This window comes from Volvox carteri (assembly GCF_000143455.1).
Source record: "Volvox carteri f. nagariensis unplaced genomic scaffold VOLCAscaffold_88, whole genome shotgun sequence".
Lineage (NCBI taxonomy): Eukaryota > Viridiplantae > Chlorophyta > Chlorophyceae > Chlamydomonadales > Volvocaceae > Volvox > Volvox carteri.
In genome coordinates, this window is record NW_003307631.1 from 136,632 (window position 1) to 151,389 (window position 14,758).

Below are 14,758 nucleotides of genomic sequence, written 5' to 3' on the forward strand. Positions count from 1 at the left end.
GAGGGGGGGGGGGCAGGGGGTGAAAGGGGGTGAAAGGGAGGGGAAAGGGGGTGAAAGGGGGTGAAAGGGAGGGGCAGGGGGTGAAAGGGAGGGGATATCGTACGCAAGCGTCAACCTCCGAGAGGGGTGGGAGGAAGGAAGGGGAGGGAGGGGCATGTTATGACTGAGAAGCTACCCACGCAGGGGATGGTGGTAATAATGGGGTTGTAATAGGAGATTGCACGTGTATGTGCGTATGTCCGCATGCACATGCACGCCGTGGTGGGGTTGTCTGGGCTGGTGGAGCAGCGGGGCTAGAAGGCAGGTCAGGCGTATGTATTAGTATTACTGCGGGGAGGGGGGGTTGCGCTCGGTGTGCGACTGGGACTAGGACTGTCCGGGAGGGGAGGAGGACTGTGTAGATCCGACGTTGGCCCAGTGAGTGAGCCCTCCTCTTCCAAGGCTGCTGCCGCTGCTGCCAGTGCTGCGGGTTACTGCTACTGCTGGCAGCACGTGCGTTGTGCCGCAAGGGGTGTGTGGAGGGCTCGCTCACTCCCTCCCTAGACAGGAGCTCCGTGACGGTCCTCTGCCTCCCTGAAAGCCCTGAAGCCCATTGTAACGAACACGCCCCTCACACCCTGTTCAGAGGCCGCGCTGATGTTCGGTCGGGGCATGCGTGCGGGTATTGACCGCCGCGAGCAGAAGAAGGCAGCGGCCTCACTGGAGGCTGAGCTGCTCAGAAAGGTAGTCGTGTCGTGGTCGGGGGGCTGCTAGTGGGTTGGGGGCTAGGTGGGGTGCGGTGGGGAGGGGAAAAGAGATGAGAGGGGAAGCTGGGGTGGGTGGGTGGGCGGGTGATAGCTTGGAGGACCCTCCCGGTGCTTAAAGTGGCCCCTCCTAAAACCGCAATCCCTAGTCTCTTCTTCCCCCGTCCCTTTTCATGCTTATGATTTTCCCCCCTCCTTTCTTCAATTTAAATGCATTTCGCGTCAATTTATGCTGGTATGTCTCTTGCACCGTCATCATCATGTGGTTAACCCCCCTTCCTCGTCCGCCCCCTTCTCAGGCTCGTTCCGCCGCCGGCTTGGTGGAGACCGCTGAGACCCGGGAGCACGACCGGGAGCGGAAGAGGCTGGCAGACCAGTACGACGGGTTTGACATGCGGGTGAGGCTGTGGGAGATGGGGGGGTGAGGAAGGGGGGTGGGTGTCAGATAATGCAACAGTAAGCTGCCCAGCTGTCTGTTTGTGTCGCTGCCTTTGTCGGACCTTCGCAGTGTTCAGTTTCCTGCACCCCTTGCTAACTTGGCCACCTCCTCCTGAGGGAGGAGGTGGCCTCCCTCAGGAATAGATTTTATGTGTCGTACATATGACCCCCCCCCTCTACCCTAGCCCACCCCACCCCACCCTCGCGCACCTCTTCAGACGGGTCGGCAGTTGTTCCTTGCCTTTTGCATCTTGTAGTCCCCCCACCCCACCGGACGCCTTTCGGTCAGTTTTACGTTTGCTACTCTCTTGCCCTGGCAGCAGCTTCAATCGTGTGTGGTTCGTCTTTCCCACCCCGCCCCGCCCCGCCCCACTCACCCACCCCCTACTGGTCAGTTCTCCTTCTTGTACACTCTTTCCTTGGCAGCAGCTTCACTCGTTCACGTGGTTCGTCTTTCCCACTCCAACCCCCCTCCATCAGATTGAGAAGCACTGGACTGAGAAGTCTCTGGAGGAGATGACGGAACGCGACTGGCGCATCTTCCGCGAGGACTTCAACATCGGCTACCGAGGTGTCAACACAGTGCTGCCCATCAGGAAGTGGGAGGAGAGCGGACTGCCGTCGCTGCTGATCAAGGTGGGGCACAGAGTGGGCAGGGGGCAGTGGAGGTGCGGCGGATGGGGGCGGTGGTGCCGGGGAGGCTTTCTGTTCCCCGTACATTCGGCTCGGCGCGATGAGGACCACAAAAACCACATGATCTAATCTGTACAGCGCTGTCCCTTGACCGCCACCATCGCCACCCGGGCAGCCGCCCTGCTGACGCGGGGGGGTGGTGCTCGGGGGGGGGTGATGGCTGAGGTGGTCGAGGTGGTGGCGTGTTGGGTGATGAGACCCGAGATCTGAGCGCTGCTGCAAAACGGGGGGGCGGGCTGGGGACTTGGAAACGAGATTCGGGAGCGAGCGGCTTCGGATTGGATTGCGACGCCGCGTCCTTCGGTTGGATGATGATGTCAGGTTGGAAGCGAGGAAGCGAGCTAGCGCGTGTGCTGCTTGCGTAACCGGCAGTGGGAATCCGCGTTATGGTCGGAAGAGCCAGCGAGCCGCGACTCTCACATGTACCTACCTACCGGGGAGGTCTCAGAGCGGGATTGCTGCGGGGGCACCCGGGACGGCGTCATGATGTGGAGTTGGTGGGGTCATTGGAACGTGTTGTGTGTGGCGCACTGTACAGAGTGTTTCCCCCTTCCCCCCTCTCCGTGGGTCTACTGGTCAGTTCTGCTTCTTGTACACTCTTTCCTTGGCAGCAGCTTCACTCGTTCACGTGGTTCGTCGTTTCCCCATCCCCCTCTGCGAGGTCCTGTTCTACGATCTTCCCTTATTCCCTCTTATTTTCTCACTTTTCACCTCGCTCTCTCCCACCTCTCGCTGCTCTTCTGCCTGCTCCTCACCCCGCTACTGCGCGCCGCCGCACACCCCACCCGGTTCATCACCCATTCCACCGCCGACTTCCCCCTTCAGGCCATCGACCGGGTGGGTTACAAGAAGCCCTCACCCATCCAGATGGCCGCCATTCCCCTGGGGCTGCAACAGAGGGACGTCATCGGTATTGCGGAGACGGGATCTGGAAAGACAGCGGCATTCGTACTGCCCATGTTGTCGTACATCATGAGGCAGCCACCCATGACGGAGGAGAACGAGGCGGATGGGCCCTACGCGGTGGTGAGTCGTACGGTGCAGCAATGGGTTGGTTTCTAGAGTGTTCCCATTTCGCCACCTGTGCGGTCATTCCTGTCTCCCCCAAAAGGGGCAAGACCAACCCCCCTTTGGTAGGAAACCAAGTTCAGCCGAGTCCTCAAGCTACCTAATTTATAATAAATTAGAAATGCGATAGATACGCATCTGGCGGGAAAAAAGTTAACATATGTTGTTTCCTAGCTGCTGCTGTATCCATAAAACGGTACCCAGTTCAAAAGCCTGGACCGTGGTCCTTGGTCTGGACTCAACAGACGTCTGCTACTGTTGCTCCGCCTGGCCCCTCCTCCGGCCTGGCCCTCCTTCCCCCTGTCGCGTTGCAGGTCCTTGCCCCCACTCGCGAGCTGGCCCAGCAGATTGAGGAGGAGACCCACAAACTGGCCTACTACACCAACTACCGCATTGCCAGTGTGGTGGGAGGACAGAGCATCGAGGAACAGGGCGCCAAGCTGAGGAAGGTGAGGGTGTGTGTGTGTGTGTGGGGAGGATAAGCCAGGATTTGGAGGGGACTTGGGGATGTGGGTTGCAGTACCTAAACTCCCAAACCCCACCCCACCCGCCCGCCGTGTATGTGTGTGTGTCAGGGTTGTGAGATCGTCATCGCCACGCCGGGCCGTCTGCTGGACTGCATCGACCGCCACTACGCGGTACTCAACCAGTGCAATTACGTGGTGCTGGACGAGGCGGACAGAATGATTGACCTGGGGTTCGAACCGCAGGTGTGTTGGAGTGGGTGGGGGGAAAGGGCTGCGGAGTAGTAGGTTTTTTGCCTGAGCTGGGGAGCTTGCCTGGACAGGGGAAGACGGCTGCGGCCAGGGAGGGCACAGGGAGCTGTGTACGGCAGGAGGAGGTGGGGGTGGGCAGACGAGGACATCACATGCGAACTCATGCGAATAAGGCTGCACGCAAACTAAGTCTCGAGACTGTTTTGCTCTCCGTGTTATTATTATTATTATTATTACTATTATTATTATTATTATTATTATTGTTATTGTTATTGTTATTGTTGGTATTCACCGAAGTCTGCCGGGACTTAGGGAGCTGCTGCTTTCTTCCCCCTCCTCCACCTCCTCCTCGTCCGTTTCCTGCCAGGTGATTGGTGTGCTGGACGCGATGCCGTCCTCCTTCCTAAAACCAGATGAGGACGGTGCCGTACTTGAGGCCAACCGTACGTATCGTACGACATACATGTTTTCCGCCACGATGCCCCCCGCTGTGGAGCGGCTGGCTAAGAAGTACCTGAGGCGGCCGGTGGTGGTGGTGATTGGCAGCGCTGGCAAGGTCACGGACAACGTCACGCAGCGTGTGTTCGTGGTGAAGGAGAACGAGAAACCCCGAGTGTGAGTTCGGGGAGGCTCGGGGGAGGGGGGAAGAGGGGAAAGGGTGGGGCGGGGAGGTGAAGGAGGAGAAAGAGGGAGGTATTAAATGCAGGAGGATCATTACGGGGTAATGTGGCGCTGGGTTGGAGGGGGGGAGGAGGAGAAGGGAGGGGTATGTGGCGGTGCGCTGGTGAGGGGACAGAGAGGCTCAGGGTGTACTTCGATGTGGGGGTCACACAGCCGATTCTGTTCCTCCTTCAGCACTTGGTGCTTGCCGCTGTCGCCCCCTTCTGGAGGCAACTATTAGAGATGAGAAGAGCTGCGGGCCCCCATAGGGCTAGTGCATCGGGCCCTCGGGCCCCTCCCGCCTGCCGCGTACACCTCCCACTCCTGCACCTCTTCCTCCCGCCTTACATCTTCATTTTTTTAAGACACCACCCCCTCCCCCTTCCCTCGGTTGACTAGGTTGGAGCAGGAGATGGAGTCGGTGGATGAGAAGCGTGTCATTGTGTTTGTCAACACTCAGCGCCAGTGCGACAACGTGCACCGGCACCTGGAGGAGCTGGGGTACCGCTGCACGATACTGCACGGCGGGAAGACACAGGACCAGCGCGAGGCGGGAATCAAGGGTTTCAGGTGAGAGGCGTAGGCGATGGAAACGGAGCGGAACATACGGAGGATTCCGGAGGATACATACGGAGGATTTCCCACCAGCCCGAAATGTGCGCGTGCGTGTGTATGACGGATTGCACGTCCGGGGCGTTTAGAGGTCGAGGCGGGGAAGAGGAAAGCTGGAGGCAACTCGCTGGATTGGACTCTTTTTTTCACCTCGCAATACTCTCCCTCACCCCCTTGGGACCTGCAGGGACGGCACCTACAACTGTCTCATCGCCACCGATGTGGCTGGCCGTGGTATCGACGTGCCGGATGTGGCGCTGGTGATCAATTACGACATGCCTAACAACATTGAGAACTACACGCACCGCATTGGTCGTACGGGCCGAGCTGGCAAGAAGGGAGTGGCCGTCACCTTCCTCACACTGGGCGACACAGGTACGTGTGCGTGTTGGCTGGTAGGCTTGTGTGTGCACGTGTACGTGTGCGAGTCTATTGCTCACCCCACCTCTCACCCCGCCGCCACGCTCCTTGCACAGGTGTGTTTTACGACCTTAAGAAGCTGCTGGAGGAAAGCAAGGCTGCCGTACCGCCCGAGTTGGCCCGCCACGAGGCATCCAAGCTGAAGCCAGGTTCTATCGAGGCCAAGAGCAGGAAGGATCAAACAGTGTTTGCGGCGTGAAGAGGAGGAGGACCAAGGTGATGATGAGGAAGATGCCGGAGTACCGCGGCGTACTGTGAAAATTGTTATATGCGCAGTGTTCCTCGTCCGTGCAGCTGCCGTCATGTATACCGGGGGCACCTGCTGGCATCTGCGTCCCCTAGGCATCCCACCTTCTACCGGACTGGTACACAGTGCTGTTGGTATCTAGCAGCACACGTTGGTGACTGGCCCCTGGCGCTGCCTGGCCTGTGGCCCGGGAGGAGGAAGGGCTCCGGACCATGTCAGGAAACTGCTGCCGTCAAAAGACGTCGCGCTCATGCGCACGTGGTGGTTTCGGCGGCTGCATGAGGGGGGCGTGAGTGGGGAATGGCCCTGGACGCCCTGGGTGGGGGCTGGGTGCCGTCATCACATTAGGATGGAGCTGCGGTAATAATTCATAATAATAAGCTGCGGTAAAATATATCAAGGTGGTTCCTGGGTGGGGTCCGTTATCACCATGTGGGCAGTGACGGCGTTGCCCCCTACTTTAGAGGTTAATAGCTGCTAGACGAGGTGAGAGGGGGCCAGTTACCTGCAAAAATGGAGACTCGTATGCCGTATATGCGTTTAGATGCGTTGGTTGTATTTGTAACGCTGGCTAACGCCACCGCGATGTGGCCGGGAGGAGCTGTGTAATGGTCATGTTCCGTGTTTATGCTAAAAGGGGGGGGGGACCATCGTGCATCCAGAGTTGAGGTGTGTAACCCCTATCCACACGTAGCGCCTGACCGCCTTGGAAACCTATATAGCGTTGCGGCTTCCGTCGAACCAACCTCGAACCAGTTGCTGTCCCCGGCCCTCGGCAATAACTTACCTTCCAGCGGTATCTGTGGCCTGCCCCCACCCCATTCGCTACACACGACTTTCCGACCGTCACTCTGCCCTTGGCCCCAGGGGACAGACACCATGTACCACCCCTGTACAACGTTCAAGGAACCAAATATTCACCGTAGTAGCCAGTAGCCGCTAAACTCCCGAAATTTCCGGCCCCAGTGGGGTCTCCCCACGGTGACAGACGTGGATCCGCCATCGTGGAAGTTTTCAATCCCGTATCCGTCTACAGTCATGTCGCCCATTTTGAGGTGGTACATGTTATCACTTCACGTACAATCCACAGCTATCCGCGTTGTCAACAATGTCCTGATGTTCTGATGGTAAAACCCCTTCTTCCACCACAGAAAGGACACATCCACGCGACGCACACACATATCCCAGCACGCTGAAGCTACACACGATAGGGCTCATATGCAGCGAAATTTCGCATAACAAGTATCACCTAGAGCAAACAAGTCGATTCTTTTCTATTGCTATTGGTATTGGTAATGCTATGCTGATATAGGGGTGTTGATATCACCGCTTTCACAATCATTATTGGCTGCTTTGCTTGCAGCACATCTTTCTCAACCACATTGTGTTTTAGGTGCAAGGTGACACAACCCGATATGGGTTGCGGCCGGGGAATCACGACGCCGCTCTCAGCGGCCGGTGCGGTAGCAGCTAGCAGCTAGAAGGATAGCAATACCATCACGCTGCGAACAGTTCCCTCCATCCCTCCCCGACGGCCTCGCCCCGCTCCTGCGCCCATTCACTGCTTAAACGCTTCCCAGAGCTTATTGAACTGCGTCTGGAAGGCCGAGATCTGGCGGCGGCATGGGAAGGCGTGTGGGACAGAGAGAGGGAGAAAGGGAGGGGAAAGAGAGCCGTCTGCTGGTAATAAGCTTAGGAGGCTGAGCGGTGCCATGTATTTGGGGAAAAAAGAACCCGGCCCGGATATCTGAAATGACCCGACTGCGATTTAATATGTTGTGTGACGTATGAGGGGAACATACATACAGGTATGACAGCGATGATCACGATAATCCAAATGATGATAATGATGATGCGACAGACGGCGTGGCCATGAGTACCAGACAGGCAGGACGAGGGGACGACAGACGAATCATGTGAGAGGTTGGCAGGAGGCCGGAGCAGCCCTTCTTGAGGATGTGGAGGTCGTGATATACGTCCACCAAGCCCCCCCCTCGTATGCTCTCTTTCCTACCCGGACATCACCATCTTTCATTCACCCCACTCCACCCCTTCACTCACCAGCCTTGCATCTGACATAACGGTGACGTTTTCGTTGTTCCCGGTAACGGCCTGGCGGGTCCAGTTGAAGGAACCGTTCAGCAGCACACGACCGTCGATGATAGCGAACTTGTGGTGCCTGAGAGCGGCACCGGCGGAGGAAAGGGTGAGAATGCGCTCGGGGCGTATACACTGAGGTAAAGACCTTCCCTTCCACCTCCTCCTCTCCCCCCTCCCTGTTCTCCTGACCTCTCCTCCCTGTTGCCAACCCCCCCCCACTCCCTCTCCCCTTTCGACTCCCGCCCGTCTCACATGTGTGCCGGTGAGCGGTCTTGTCGTACAGGAATACCAACAGCACGGAATTTGTCAATGTCCGAGCCCTGTTCGGATCGTACGGCACGACAGTACGACCGGAGGGTGGAGCCAGTACCCAAGAATTCATACATGGGCGGGTTGAGGAGGTGAGGAACTACATGTTTATCTGTCTGTCTGTCTGTAGTTTGTGTCTGACATGTTGGTGGGTCCCAGCGCCATACCGGAGGATCGTGACGGCCGTACAGCGTGCAGGGGTTCAGGAGGAGGAGGGGTGGTAGTGTGGGTATCGCTGATGTGGTGGAGCTGTGCAATGATGGGGTGGCTGCTGGAGTCTGCTGCCACCTGCCCCTGCCCCGCCCCGCCCCTCCCCCACCTGCGTTTGTGCCTGGTCGTTATCGGTAATGACCCGGATCTTGACGCCCTTCCGGTGCAGGTCAAGCACCTGTACGGTGTAGGACAAACCGTACGAGTAATGTCCATTCTGCCGTCCAATCGCGGGACAGCGGTGAGCCAAACCCTAAACCCTAAAACCCTAAGGTTTTTCCACACACTTTTCATCGAACACACACACACACACCCCCTGGAAATCCCGGTTTATATCCCGTTGGGATCTCCCTTCCCGACGTTTTCCATTAAGCCACGTCACGTGCGTTTGTTGACCTCCCTAACACCGATCCCACCTTACCCACCCGCCATTGTCTTCCCCTTCTTCCGGCCCTCCCTCAGAGGAGTCATTTTGACAATGCGTCACGGCCCCCTCACGACCCCCTTCGTCTCTCACCACATCGCTGATGTCGTCGTTGGTGATGGTGAACACACAGATATCCAGGTGGCGGGTGGCGGCTGCCAGGTGGGCCAGGAAGCGAGTGAGGCTGGTGGGCTCGTGAGCGAACTCACCTGAGGGGGCAAGTCGGGTTTCGGCTAGGAGGGAGGCCGGGAAGGGCAGGACGGGAAACGAAAGGGGAAGGAGAGCTGCCGGCAGACACAGACGAGCCCTACCCAGCCAGCGGAGGGGGGTGGGGGTGGGGCCCCACCCCCACCCCCTCGGGATGTGCGCGCCGCCGCCGCCGCTATCGCATCGCAACGCCCACCAGGGTAACCCCCCCTCCCCCTCCCTTCCTCCCCCTCCACCAGTTCCCCCTAGGACTATAGCCTCAAGTGCCATGGCCCGCCTCACAATGGGGTCGTCTGCAGCCGCCCGGTTTCCTCATGTTGCGGCAAGGCAGCTTGGAATCCGGGAAGAACAGCGTCTCGACGACACCGCTGTCGAACCCCTGGCGGCGGCGGCGGCGAGGGTGGGTGGGTGGGCGGAGGGGTGCCGGGTAGGGAGCTGTGGGGATCGTGGGGGAGCTATGCGAGGGTCCATGGAAGCGAAAAGGCGCAAAGCTCTCCAAGCACTCAAAGGAACCGCAGCGGAGATGCGCTGCGGGTTGCGAGAAACACGTCGGAAATGTCTTCAAGTGCATTGTGTCCAATCAACAAATTCTCAACAAAGACCAGAAAAGCAGTACGAGCACCACTACTAGGCGACACGGGCCCAGGGGGACAGCAAGGTGGTGGCCTCAAGGAGCGTCCTCCTGACGATTGTGCGATGTGGGTCGCGTTCTCTTAAGGGCAAAGATACCGGGGGAGGCGGGATGGTAGGGCGGGGGATAGGCGGGGGAATGAGCATGGTGAAATCATGCTCAGGGGTGGTCGTGCGGACTCCCGCGACGTTTGCTTGTTTGGCCTCCTGCATTTCCCTCTGATAGTAAATGCCACACAGGCAGCAGCTTAAGGGGGTTGCGCGTGAATGTGCCTCACATTGCCGGGTGCTGGAATAGGAGGAGCAGGAGGAAGAGATGCGCCTCCGGAATGGGCCAATGCCAGTGCTTTTTGCAGCTGGTCTACTTGGGCACGCAGGTCCGCAACCTCCTGGCTGGTCTTGTATTTATCCGCCGGACAACTAGCGCAGCCTCCCATTCCACAGTAGGATGTTATCCAGGCGGGAATGCCGGAAATGGATCGCGGTAGGCGGAGTCAAAATAGATGCTTGACTGCAACGACAGCAGGGTACGCGAGATTCAAGGAAAGTGGCTATATGAATTGTATCAAAATACAAAGAAGTTACCGATTAGCTTTGGTTGCTTAAACTTAACACTCTGCCAACGGCCTTCAAAACTGCTCAACGAGGATCATTGCGGCATGACAACCGCTTCAACCGCCATTCCCTTCGACGTAGCTTTATGAGAAAGGGCTTTTTGAACATGTCACTTAGTGCCTGTGTTAGACGCACGGTATTCTTTACCTTGACGGCATAGTTTTGGGGATCTGCAACACACCGGGTACTAGGTACTCGCAGCGCCCTCCGCCTCAAGTTGCTGCATGCCTGGCGGAGGGCCTACCATACGTGATCAAAGACCTGAACTTAACTTGTTTGCGGATTGGGTGGGGTCGGAGGACCACTTTGGCGCTCTAGCCATCAAAAGGACTTACGTGACTCAGCGGCCTCAGCGATCACGATTTTTACAGCAATTAGCACTTGACAACTTAAATAGCAGTCAGACACCTGTGGTGAGAGGCATGGTAAAGGTTCTTATCTTTGGCGGCTGTTTCAAGCCCTGATTTCCCGACCTCTGATTTCTCGCGTAGGTACCTGCACCACAGGCCCGGGCCTCTAACCTTCCCACTTCCACCGACGCCAGCACCCAGACAGAACAAGAGACCGTTCCTGCAGCAGTACGGACCCTATATATAGGCGAAGCTCTACCTGGCACCTCGTCAGCGACACCTGCAACTCTTCCCCCCAGCCCCTCGCCCTCTGCCGCCCATGCTCTAGCGCCGGAGGCCCCTCCAACCCCGTCAACCTCGCCCGAGACAACTCGCACCGCCAGCTCGGCAGCTGAACCCAGCACCCCACCCGAGGCGCCCGCACCGCTGCCTGCAATAAGGTTCACAACACCGCACGACTCTATCGACAGGGGCATTGAGCCCGTCGCTGAGCCATCGTTTGTAGCAGCCCAAGATCCCCCAAGACGCAGTCGATCGGTCTCTCGTGCGCGTCGGAGCCGCTCCGAAGTCAGCCGTGACAGCTACGCCCTCCTGTGGCGCGAGTACCTTGCGCTGACCGCTGAAGAGCAGCAGCAGCTCCAACCCACAGGCTCCCCTTGGCGTACCTGGTTCACCTCGACTGGCAGCAACCGTACAAGCAGCACAAGGAGCGCGGGGCGAGGCAATACCGACATACGCGCGCCGGCTTCAAGCAGCACAATCATGCAGGGCCAGCTGTCGTATGACAAACCCAAGGGCCTGGCGGCGCTGCTACTGCCCATCCTATGCCCCCCTACGGACTTTGTTGACATGCAGAAGTTGACCAAGCTTCTTATTCGCATCGCGGCGTCCGCGTCCTATTGGGTTGTTACATTGTCGTTCATTGTAGTTCCGGCGTGGTTATGGCTGCTACGCCACGAGCTACTGCAGGATCACCGAGGCGATGCGGCTGCAGTGCTTGCCCTAGGTCTTGTCATCTTGGGGGCAGCGGACTGGATTTGCAGCGCCGCTGCATGCGCCGCGAATGCCCGCAGCGTTGGCGTCTTTACAGCCGGCACCATCTCGGCAAGTCAGCTGTTGCCGACCGGGGGCACAGGCAGGTTTGCCCAGGGCACCAGGTCTCCGAGCGCCCTTCCCGCTTTGGGGCCCGCAAGCAAGCCTGCGGGAGGCTTAGCTGGGGCTAGCGCGCCAGCGCCATACGCTTCCTCCCTGGCTAATGATCTCCCTGGCGGCGGCAGCCGTGTGGCCGCCTCCAGCGCGGCTCGTAGCAGCCAACAAACCACCGGCGTAAACGGCTCCGTAGGCTCCCAAGGCCCCTTGGACCCTCTTGTCCGACAAGTGAAGCAGCGGATTATTAAGCTGGAAAAGATATTGTTTGGCAACGACCTGACAGAGGCGGACATCAGCCCGGACGCGCTGAGCAGCCGGGTGCGGTTGTTGTGCACGGAGGTGGGCGTGCCGTTCGGTGGGCCGGGTGGGAGCAGCACACGGCTCTCCACTTCGGAGCTGGACCACCAGCTGAAAGCGGTTGAGAGCGCCCTAGGGGTAATGTAAGAACATATGCTGGCAGAGGGAGATAATGTTTGGAACCATGCTGGATGGTGACAGCAGGAAGGGGAGTGGCGCTGTACAGTTGCGGGACAACCTTCCCCAGGCTGTGAACTCGAGTGATTTTTGTTAAAATAGGTCCCAGGTTCTGAGAGCGATAGTGATTCTGCTTTTCTTTTGACAGTGGAATGTCGAAACGACTTTTTCTTAGTGATAAAATTACGAGATATATGCGGGTGGACAGCATGCCCGACGACGCGGGTGACGCAGGGATACCCAAGCTCGGAGTTCCTTATGTATTTGTCAATTTGTAGGTGAGTAGGATGGCGGTGGCTCACGTGTTAACCTTGAATGATGCTCAGATTACCACACGAAAGATTTGAGGCGACTTCTCGTGTATCCTAGAATTTTGACCAGGAATTAATGTAATGGAAAATACTGACAAGCCGACTGCACTTCCTCACCTTGTGCCATTGTACAAAATGTTAAATATGTATGTAAATAGTTATGAAGTCGCAACGTGCCATGCCTCCACCAGCATGGATCCACACCACCGCAGACTCACCGCCATCTTCAGCACCCCTCACGGACGCACGCCAGTGTGGTCTCATTTTGTCAGCCCTGTACCGTCCAAGCATGTACTCTCCAGAAATCACCCCACCACACCCCATGACCATCCAACCAGCAAGGTGTCGGCACAATGCTTTTGACTGTGGCGTTTAGACACACCCGAGGGTCAGGATATTCTTCTAAAGTAGATAACTGTGTATGATAACAAAGCTAGATGGTATTCGACGCCCCCGGAGGCGTCGCCAGAGGGTTACCAAGGCCGGGTTGCGCTAGCGCCGTCATCTCCATCTTGCGCTTCTCGTCCTGCCGCGGGTCATCTGCGACATAGTGGGCAAAGCAGCGAACATAAACCAGCCGATCAATGTTACAGCAACATGAACGCAGTTTTACTTGGATGGACTTGCAAGATGTAGGTGCATCATCACGGAGAAAGCAACCAAGGTTGTTATATTTTTGGCAGGGGGGTTAAACACGCATAATTGGCGCTGACCATAACATTTTAGCCTTGGCTGAAACGCATCGGATAGATCACCATACTTGAACCGGATCCTCGATGCGTACTTACATAGGCCTGTTTGCTTCATGATGCCTCCCTGGAAGACTACCAGACAGATGAAGAAAAACATGTAAAAACCAGCGCAGATGAACGAGAAGGCTGTCGTCCCCTCGTATGCGCCAGCGTCTATCCTGGACCATTTTGTGTCTGTCGACAAAAAAGTAGGAATGCGGGGTTTGGTTTTTTTGGGCTTGTACATCAAGTCAAGTGCATGCACGGGGCTTGCAAGGACACGAGGGACTGTCCACCAGGATTACGGGACTGTCTATGCAACCCCGAAACACACTTACGAGTGCGAAGATTTTGTTTAACCACCTGGAAGGGGGAAAGGAACAAAACACAGGTCAATAATTGATGGAAGCTAGAAGTATTGCCCCCGCCCCGCCCTGTCTCTGCTGCGAACGGAGCCGGATTCTCCAGCTAAATTAAACTTGCTACGTAACCACCCACCCACGTACCGGGTCGAATCCAGAAGTGATGAGTCCACAGAGAAAGCAAAAAAATGACAGCACGAAACACCAAGCCATGATGAAGCCATAGCCAAAGCCAGGACCACTCCGGTTGATGGATTTCCGAATCAGAATTACGCATGACATGATGTTGAACATGAGCACCATAAGGCCGCCAAGCACCGTAGCCGCAATAGGAGCTCGCCAAGCGGTTTCATGAAAGTTGAGCTGGTTCAACTGGCGGTAGCTCTGCGAGCAAGGATTAACCAGTCCTTTTATCCACAGTAGCCGTGCCCTGGCCCCTGGCAAGCCAAGAAGAGCTGTGAACTCACGTTGACAATTTTGTTTGAAGTTGCAAAAGTCATGACCATGTAGGTTGCATTAATTAAGAGGTTAACAGTCCAAGTCATCCACAAGAGGGTACGCTTCCATTCTCCTGTACCAGGCGACTTCAAAGCCATGATGGAGTCACACGAATACACAAGCTACGTCTTACGTTCCCTGATATGTATACGGGCTTAACACTACTGTTTTCAATTGGATTATGCTTTGCTGTGGTGCAAGGTTATTGCCACGTTGTTGAACTCTCTGGCGTTGAATTAGGTACGTTTGACCCTCAGTGCCAATTCTGGACTGTGACTTCTGGATTAAAAACCAACACGCAACGCGAACATAATCTTACAGGTGCACTTCCTTCATACAACCAATCATGCCCACATGAGCCCCGAAACTACAGGAAGTCTCGTACAAGCAATGAATAAGGTATGCAGCGACATCAAGGCGGGCCGCCCTGCCAATTTTGCAAAAGCATTTGTGATCGCGACAACGCACAACCGTTTCAGCAACCTGGCACCTTTCACAATCTGTCCTTTCGCAGACACACTCTTCCTCTATCCACCCCCTTGGCAGTTCCGGCCCATCTAGGCAACCTCCTGTAAACATAGCCGACAAGTCGCCGATATCTTGCCAACGCGACATAAGAGGCCTAAACAAAAAAACCCTTACAAGGGAGTAGCAAGACAGTTAATGAACCGACAACTGCGGGAGGGCGTGGGGGGATGTTTAGAAGCCCTGAAGATCCCGCTACACGTACATGGAACGTAAAGCCCTTATTCAATTTCAAGATCCTTTTACCATGTATGCATCCGAAATCC

General features: G+C 56.7%; 4 protein-coding genes across 4 annotated transcripts in view; 2 read left to right on the top strand and 2 right to left on the bottom strand.

The window, feature by feature from the left end:
• Positions 1 to 6,217, top strand: part of VOLCADRAFT_77867 (uncharacterized protein) — an 11,407-nt gene extending 5,190 nt beyond the window's left edge. Inside the window, exons 5-14 of the mRNA XM_002958182.1 lie at positions 581 to 723; positions 1,043 to 1,141; positions 1,662 to 1,817; positions 2,700 to 2,900; positions 3,257 to 3,391; positions 3,518 to 3,652; positions 4,026 to 4,273; positions 4,718 to 4,888; positions 5,118 to 5,305; positions 5,407 to 6,217. Coding sequence (XP_002958228.1) covers positions 581 to 723; positions 1,043 to 1,141; positions 1,662 to 1,817; positions 2,700 to 2,900; positions 3,257 to 3,391; positions 3,518 to 3,652; positions 4,026 to 4,273; positions 4,718 to 4,888; positions 5,118 to 5,305; positions 5,407 to 5,549 — 1,619 coding nt within the window. The 3' untranslated portion in view covers positions 5,550 to 6,217. The remainder of the gene's footprint in view (positions 1 to 580; positions 724 to 1,042; positions 1,142 to 1,661; positions 1,818 to 2,699; positions 2,901 to 3,256; positions 3,392 to 3,517; positions 3,653 to 4,025; positions 4,274 to 4,717; positions 4,889 to 5,117; positions 5,306 to 5,406) is intronic.
• Positions 6,218 to 7,155: 938 nt separating this feature from the next.
• On the bottom strand, positions 7,156 to 9,914 carry pldA (MT associated signaling protein phospholipase D; the record flags this gene model as incomplete). The annotated part of the gene is made up of 7 exons (XM_002958202.1): positions 7,156 to 7,209; positions 7,659 to 7,776; positions 7,950 to 8,017; positions 8,326 to 8,394; positions 8,734 to 8,849; positions 9,130 to 9,226; positions 9,756 to 9,914. The coding sequence occupies 7 exons, from the start codon at positions 9,912 to 9,914 to the stop codon at positions 7,156 to 7,158; spliced, it is 681 nt and encodes a 226-aa protein (XP_002958248.1).
• Positions 9,915 to 11,204: 1,290 nt separating this feature from the next.
• Positions 11,205 to 12,035, top strand: VOLCADRAFT_99462 (uncharacterized protein; the record flags this gene model as incomplete). The annotated part of the gene is made up of 1 exon (XM_002958183.1): positions 11,205 to 12,035. One exon carries the CDS (start codon positions 11,205 to 11,207, stop codon positions 12,033 to 12,035), a length of 831 nt encoding a protein of 276 aa, XP_002958229.1.
• Positions 12,036 to 12,440: 405 nt separating this feature from the next.
• Positions 12,441 to 14,262, bottom strand: VOLCADRAFT_108032 (uncharacterized protein). The gene is made up of 5 exons (XM_002958203.1): positions 13,937 to 14,262; positions 13,614 to 13,853; positions 13,446 to 13,470; positions 13,165 to 13,302; positions 12,441 to 12,916 (listed from the first exon to the last, which is right to left on the bottom strand). Exons 1-5 carry the CDS (start codon positions 14,063 to 14,065, stop codon positions 12,810 to 12,812), a joined length of 639 nt encoding a protein of 212 aa, XP_002958249.1. The 5' UTR covers positions 14,066 to 14,262; the 3' UTR covers positions 12,441 to 12,809.
• Positions 14,263 to 14,758: the final 496 nt, after the last annotated feature.

What these genes read in the sequence shown, in the direction of transcription:
- VOLCADRAFT_108032 (XM_002958203.1), bottom strand. Translation starts at nt 14,065, where the DNA reads ATGGCTTTGAAGTCGCCTGGTACAGGAGAATGGAAGCGTACCCTCTTG. An exon ending in TCACTTCTGGATTCGACCCG is followed by an intron (nt 13,471 to 13,613) that starts GTACGTGGGTGG and finishes TCCCCCTTCCAG; the next exon opens with GTGGTTAAACAAAATCTTCG. An exon ending in TAAACAAAATCTTCGCACTC is followed by an intron (nt 13,303 to 13,445) that starts GTAAGTGTGTTT and finishes TTTTGTCGACAG; the next exon opens with ACACAAAATGGTCCAGGATA.